The 7548-nt window shown below is 38.5% G+C and overlaps 1 protein-coding gene across 1 annotated transcript; it reads right to left on the bottom strand.

Moving 5' to 3' along the window:
• Nucleotides 1-225: 225 nt before the first annotated feature.
• Nucleotides 226-2054, bottom strand: LOC145096985 (cytochrome P450 736A117-like). The gene is made up of 2 exons (XM_079034409.1): nucleotides 1072-2054; nucleotides 226-963 (listed from the first exon to the last, which is right to left on the bottom strand). The coding sequence occupies exons 1-2, from the start codon at nucleotides 1990-1992 to the stop codon at nucleotides 340-342; spliced, it is 1545 nt and encodes a 514-aa protein (XP_078890535.1). The 5' UTR covers nucleotides 1993-2054; the 3' UTR covers nucleotides 226-339.
• Nucleotides 2055-7548: the final 5494 nt, after the last annotated feature.

Below are 7548 nucleotides of genomic sequence, written 5' to 3'. Positions count from 1 at the left end.
AAAAACCTATAAATTGACATGTAGATATTATTTATTTAAAAAATATCTGACAAATATTAAAATTAATGAGAAATTGATATTACTACTTTTCATTCTTTTCATTCTAAATCCTTATATCTTGATGGTAAAGCAAAAGGGAGCCTTTTCACAAGCTAAATCCGAAAGACCGCCGGTTCAAAAAAAATAAAGTAAAACCTAAAGACCGACGGAAATATTAAAAAGATATTCAACATCTAATGCCTTGATTACTATTGATACCAAAAGAAATCTGAATGATGTTCCATAAAACAAGTACAAGGAGACGTTTGTAACAGGCTCCATGATATTATCATATAAAAATCATAGCGTAACAACAATGGAGACAGGTTTTCCCTGTGCAAACAATGGAACTTTTTTATGATTAGCCACACCGAAGGTTTCAGTCATATCTACGTCCTCTGGCTTCACACCATGTGGAAGCGACCAATCAAACTTGCATAGAACAGTAGCCAACACCTTCTCAGTAATGGCCATGGCAAATACCCTTCCAGGGCAACTCCGTCTTCCAGCACCAAATGGAAGTAACTCGAAATTGTGTTTTACGAAATCAATAGATGACTCCAAGAACCTCTCTGGCAGAAACGTTTCAGCTTCGCTCCATACTTTAGAATCCCTCATAATTGCATAAACGTTCACGTATACCCTTGTTCCTTCGGCAATATCGTACCCCATTACGTTTACATCATATCTTGCGACTCTTGGAGGTAGAAGGGCAAGGGGAGGATGGAGGCGTGTAGTTTCCATTATCACAGCTTTAAGATACCTCATCTTTCCCAGATCTTCGTCGGTTATCTCTTCCTTTCCATTAAGGACACTCCTTACCTCATCCTGGACTTTCTTCAGAATATTCGGATTTAACAACAGCTCGGTCATCGCCCATTCAAGTACGGCTGAAGATGTATCTGTCCCACCAACATACGCGTCCTACATACAACAATATTAGTGCAAAATTTTTAATTAATGACAACGGACAAGGATTCATTTATTTGTGATGGAATTGAAGACTAAGATAATGGGAAATGTAATACGTACCAAAAGGAGTGCTTTGACCACGTCCCCATCGATGGTGATTCCAATGTTATCATCTTTCTGAATCTTAAGCAGAGCTTCAATGAAACTTTCGACGTCATTTTCACCATTTGGAGTCGGGTTATTGCCTACTTTCTTTATGGTCTCATCGACTACACCTTGCAGGAACTCATCAAATTCTAATGCGACCCTATCGACTTTAGCAGTAAGACCTCTAAGTCGATCAACCACCGCAAGCAGAGGAAACGAGTCCTCCAAATAAAAGCTACCCAATACCTCCAAGAACTCTTGCATGATCTTCTTGAATTTCCTCCCAATCTCCCCTTCATTATACGTCCTCCCGAACGTAGCCAAACATGTCACATCGTTTGAAAGTGAGCAAAACAAGTCGCTCAAGTCTGCAGACTTGTTAGACAAGAAACACTGGGTGATTTTATAAACACATTCGGCAATTACCTTTTCCCTCAACTCATTAAAAGTTTGGACCTTTTTGTTACTTAGAAGCTGGAGAGTCAGAATGCTCTTTGCTTGCCTCCAGTATTCACCATATGGAGCTAATGTTAGTTCCTTGAGGTTGTAGGAGATGGTTCTGAACATCCTTGTGCTTGGCCTGCTGGCAAATGCAATATCATGTGTTTTCATGATCTCACGAGCTGCTTCAGATGACGAGACCACCAGGCTTGGGACTGAGCCGAGGTAGAGGAGCATGAGCGAGTCACCATAGCGTCTGGCCAGAGATAAAAAGGATTGGTGGACGAGTGCACCCAGCTGGTGGAGGTTGCCTATAATCGGTAACTTTGGTGGTGATGGTGGTAGCTTCTTGGTCGACGATGATCTAGAATTGTACCTTCTGAAGAGTACCAATGCAGCGCCAAGATACAAAGGCAAAGTGTACATCGGCAGCTGCTCCAAGAAACTCCACATCGTGTCTCAGTAACTGAGATATGGGAGAAGAGTGAAATATAGGTGTGCATGAGAGTTTATGTTAAGGCGACTATTTATAATCAAAATCTTTTAAAACCTCCATTTTCTGCCATCAAGATCACGCTGTCGTGTTAGGGAATAGGGATAATGACCATAATTAAGAAACAATAAATTGTAATAATATTGGTTTTCAGTAAAACCTCATCGCGACAAAAATAAGAAATATGATTTTTGAAGTGTATTCTGAAAATTGATTTTGTTAAAAGTCAATGTCCGATAATTGCAATAATATTAGTCAACGCTTAATCCCCTTTCTTTTTTAATCCTTCCTCATGATCTGCGGACAAGTTGCCTAATCAATTCTTCTTTTCTTCAGACTTAGGTCCCACCTTCTTATCCTATACCATCCTGTCATTTATTGTTAGATCTTAACTAATTGGCTTGTTTGTGTTTCAGATTTAGTTTCGATCTACTTCTCTATATACAAACATGGACGATACTGTAAGATCTATGGTCAATACGGCTAGATTGGTTCTTCTCTTGTTCGGATCTTAGCTCCCGACATCAGATCATATATGATCCTTTCATTCGGTGTTACATATTCAACGATTTGTCTCTTCGTCTTTCATATCTGATATCTGGTTTACAAATGCTTCGATATTTAAGAACTGGAACAATCTAGGTGTTTCATCCGATATGTGCTCTCTGACTTCATCTCTCAGTTACAACAGTTAGACCTTGTTTTAGTTGTTTAATCCTCATGCTCAACGTGATTAGGTTTTGTTGGTGGACTTCTAAGTTCTAACTAGTACTAACCCTAAAGTCATCGCAATTCATTGAACCACGTTATATTAATAATAAATTGCAAATCACATAAAAAGCTCTTAAGTTTTCATAGAAAGGTAGGTTTTATCTTTACCCGTGTTTTAGGTCCACTACAGCACTATATTTTAATTAATTCGTTTATTTATATCTTTTTAGCCGCGTTTCCAAGTAATACCAGTAAAGCCATTGAATTTTAAAAATATTCGAATTTACCCTTAAGTTTTCAAAAATGTTTGGATTTACCTTTATTTTGATTGTTATTTTGATTATTTTCATTATATATATATATATATATATATATATATATATATATATATATATATATATATATATATATATACATATATTAAAGTTGTGCACCCCTTAGGAACAGTAAACTTCCTTAGGGTTGGCAAAATGACCCTTACATATATGTTTTGTTGCATTTTCGGCATGTTTTTCTATAAGGGTATTTTATGTAATTAATTGCTTTCTTTTCTACACGCATTGATCATCGTTGCTGCTGTTGTGTGACTGTATTTCATGTTTATCTTCATATTCTGTCGATTGTTCCTTTTGGGATATATGTTCTTATTTCATCGCTTCTCCATTCTTCTTCTCACTTAAACTTGAAAGGGCCCTCACCACTATCACCCTACAGCCGATCGTTCACCACCACCGAATTTAACGCTTACTTCCACTGCCTTACTCGACTGAAGGTTTACCATCGCTCCTGTAAATCTCTCTCAAAGCGTCAATCCCCGTGACCCATCAATGATTCCTCGATCGCTCACTCCACCATCTTTGTTTTAACTCTGCTCCAAATTTCATCCAAACTTAGATCATCTTGCTCTTGTCGATGGTTCCTGCTGCTCACATCTCATTTGGAACATCGATTGCACCACTAAACGTCCGATTTACATTGTTCGTGGAGTATGTTTAATCTGACAACTGTTCATTGTGTTAACCGATTCATCGCCTCAAAACCCTCTTCATATGCCTCTCACTCCCCTTCTGCAAAAATGGCCTCATCCTTGGCAGGTCGTCAAGCTACAACTTTGCTCCGAGTTTCTTCTCCTAGATCAGCTTCTCAACCCGCTTCCCTTATACAACGTCATCGCCTCGCTGGCGCCGCCGGTACTCTTTCTCCCTAAAAATAACTATACAACCTAATCAGATTTGACTATTAAGATGAGATGTGTACTTGTAATACATAGTTTCAGAGGTGCTTGCGTCAAATGAATGTGACTTAAATGATGGTGTTTCTTTCTTTTCAGATCCTCATGGAACACCGAAGGTTGACTTGTGGAAAGATCCAATGAGTCCATCTAAGTGGAAGGAAGATGTAACATCTAAATTTTCAAGACCAAAATTTTTGTTTTAATTAAGTAACTTATAAAACAGTTTAATGAAAAACATCATCGATCCATATAATTAAATAACATAATCATGTGTCTCAAAACCATATCATAAAATAGTAATAATGTCAGAGCACAATCCTAAGAATCTCGTTATGCGGAAATCGTGGGTGTAAGATGTGTTGCTACCGTGATGGCTCCTTCCCCTACGAATAAGAGGCACCTACAAAAAAATTATAAACTGTAAGCACAAATCTTAGTGAGTTCCCTCGTCGACTTTTGGTCAAGGTCAACATCTGGTTGACACAACTCACCGAGTTGGTCCACTGTTGGGTTGCAGATTCGTTTAGTATTGCGTCATTGGGCTCGTTTAATAGTTTAATTATTTTGTACTCCGGTTTGGGCCTGTCCAACCGTGAGCCTGTTAGGTTTACTATATAACAATATGCTTGCATGCATATTAGGTTAACGATCTAGAATACAATAGAGAGAATTACGATAGCTTTGTTTTTCTTTATCGTTCCTGTAAACCTTTTAACCCTCTACAGTTGATGTTCTTGATCGAGCTCTTCTGAGGGTTGTTTTATAATCATTCGACACGTTTGATTCATTCTTGAGTTGTTTATTGTTTTCGTGTTCTTGCTGTTTAATCTTTATTTTACCTGTTTAAGATCTAATCGATCTTCAAGATTAAGTTTTAATCTCATCAATTGGTATCAGAGCAGGAGGCTGTGTAATCGATACACTTCTTTTCTGTGAAAAAGGTTTCAATTAGGGTTTTCCGCAATTACTTATATTTATTGAGCCGTCATCTCATAATTGACGTATCTTGATATTTATTGTTTTGCCCTAATCTGATTTATTACAAGTCTGATCTTTGAACAGGTTATTCGATCATTATGGACGAGTCGCAATCGAATCCCATCAATATTTCAAACAGCATCGGATCAACAACGAAGATTCCCATCCTATACACCCACGATTATGAAGTCTGGGCGCATCACTTTGAAGATTACGTTATAGGATCTGAGGATAATGGATACCTCATCTGGGAAGCAATTATTTCTGGTCCGTTTTCTCATTCTGCAACTTCAAGGATTATTAAACTCAAAAGGAGTATAATGATCTTCTAAAAGATGTTAAAGATATTGCACAAGATGAAAAAGATAAATTTCAGTGTAATATCAAGGCGTTAAGACTGATCAGATTCGCCCTTCAGTCCGACACTTTCAGGTTGGTAAGCTCATGCACGACGGCAAAGGAAATTTGGGATAGGCTTCGTGAATTGTACTCTACAGACGAGGATCTTGAACACTCTATCCAAACCTTACTCTTGTCTGAGTTTGGAGAATTCAGGCAAGGAGCCGAAGAAACTGTGACCCAAACGTTCGATCGCTTCAATCATCTTCTCAGCAAGATGATCAAACATGACATCGAAAGGAAGCTTATTGAGTAGAAGGTTACGTTTTTAAATGGTCTAAGATCAGAGTGGAGAGCAGTGGTGTCTACAGTTAAAGCCCATGAGCAATTTAAATCATATTCCTTGGCGAAACTGGTGGGTATTCTCAAATCTCAGGAGAAGATTGTGTTGCAGGAAAAGAATGTGGTTTCAAGCCTAGGTTCGTTGGCTCTCTTGTCCAAAAGTAAAGCTGTAATGGAGGACGAAGACCTCAACTTGGAGGATTATGACCTCACGTCTGAAGATTATGCTATGATGGTATCTAACCCCAATAGGTTCATCAAGAAGAGATTCCCCAACAACAAAAACCGGAACTGGCAGGGGAGTTATAGCTCAGAAAAGGTTAAAGATGAACCGAAAGTTGAAGAGTCTAAGAAGTAACCGAAGGCAGAAGGTGATTCTGGAGTAAGCTGCTACTATTGTGGGGGAAAGAACCACTATGCAAAGGATTGTGTCCTCAAAAAGATGGCTGAAAAGGATGAGGAAAAGGATGAAGAAGCTTTGCTATAGAAAAAGCTTGATGAGATAAGGAAGAAGAAATCTACCGCTAACCCTTCTATGAATGCTCTAATTGTGCAGGGTTCGGTTGTTGATGACGAGTTCGGTGGCGTGGAGGTTTGGTCAACCGATTCTGAAGACGATGAAGTGAGGAAGCCCTCTCATGGAAAGGCTTGTGTGGCAAAAGAGGAAAGCAGTGGAGAAAGGTGCTTGATGGTGTCTGACGTATCTCAAATGAGGGGATACAACACTGATGGTGGAAGCAATGAACCGAAGGAGCAGCAGGATATGTGCTTTACAGCCAAACCGCTCAGCGTGCAGTTCAACGAACTCGATGAACTGATCAAGAAGGTACAATCGGTTTTTGTTTCATTTAAAGTCCCACAGTGCTCATATGAAAAAGAACTAAAAAGTGTTAATTCAAGAATTTCTCATCTAGACAGTAGTTTAACTCAAACTCGAGTCACCAATTCTAACCTAACTGATCAATTAAGCAGGGTGTCTTCGAAGAGTGAGGAACGGCGCATGTGGATCGAATTGAAGGAGTCAGAATTAGTCAAAATAAAAGATGAAAAAATTTATTTGCAAAGAGACAATTTAAAGATTTTGAAACAGCGAAATGTTTTTTGTTTGATTGCTAAACGACTTTACACTAATATTACTCAGCTTCACTTGGATTGTGAAATAGGACAAAAGATTCATCGCATGATTTTGCCCTTCCTTGAGTTTAAGGAGGATGAAATTGATGCTGAAGCTTATAATTGTGAGAGTGTGATATCATCTGATGACGTCAATCCGACCTATATGTATGGACTGGACAAAATAGAATCTTTCATTAAATCCAAGGACCATAAAGACATGCTTAAAAACCTTTTGGATGAAAATGATAGACTTAAATTGAGAACCGAAACTATACAAAAATTTGACTCTTTAAACTCCAACTTGAGCTCAGAAAACAAAATTGATGTTGAAAATGCATCTGAGCTTAATGAGGATGACAATATGAGTGAAATTTCTATAGAGGACACGGTTGACTGCTCAGAATTTGTGAAAAGCGAACCTGAAAACCACAAGAATCTAATTTCAGAAAATTCAGTGGAGTTCGCTCGATTGTCCCAACAAAAGTCCCCGATCTTAGCAGAGAAAGCTGTTGTATATCAAAAGGTTAGGATCACTCCAAATCAAGTGTACAAGGTCATAGGAGTAACCGAACATCAGACTGCTGAACTCACAGCAATTGTAAACGAAGACAATGCTGATGGATGCGATGAGTTCTTCTGGTCAGCTCCAATCGATAATGCTGATGAAACGGTAGGGTTATCAGAAAGGACCTCATGGAAAAGTAAAGGTAGATACGTACCAGAACCCTTGAACAAGCCAGATAATTTTGATGTGCCAAGTACTAGTGGAACGAAAGACATTCCTCAATAAAATGAA

This window comes from Lactuca serriola, chromosome 4 (assembly GCF_051521515.1).
Source record: "Lactuca serriola cultivar US96UC23 chromosome 4, Lser_US96UC23_V15, whole genome shotgun sequence".
Taxonomy (NCBI): domain Eukaryota; kingdom Viridiplantae; phylum Streptophyta; class Magnoliopsida; order Asterales; family Asteraceae; genus Lactuca; species Lactuca serriola.
Note: the sequence above shows the minus strand (reverse complement) of the source record. Positions and strands in the feature narration are given on the sequence as shown.

Coding starts and splice junctions, on each gene's coding strand:
- LOC145096985 (XM_079034409.1), bottom strand. CDS start 1,992: ATGTGGAGTTTCTTGGAGCAGCTGCCGATGTACACTTTGCCTTTGTAT. Junction 964..1,071: donor TGGTCAAAGCACTCCTTTTG/GTACGTATTACA, acceptor TGTTGTATGTAG/GACGCGTATGTTGGTGGGAC.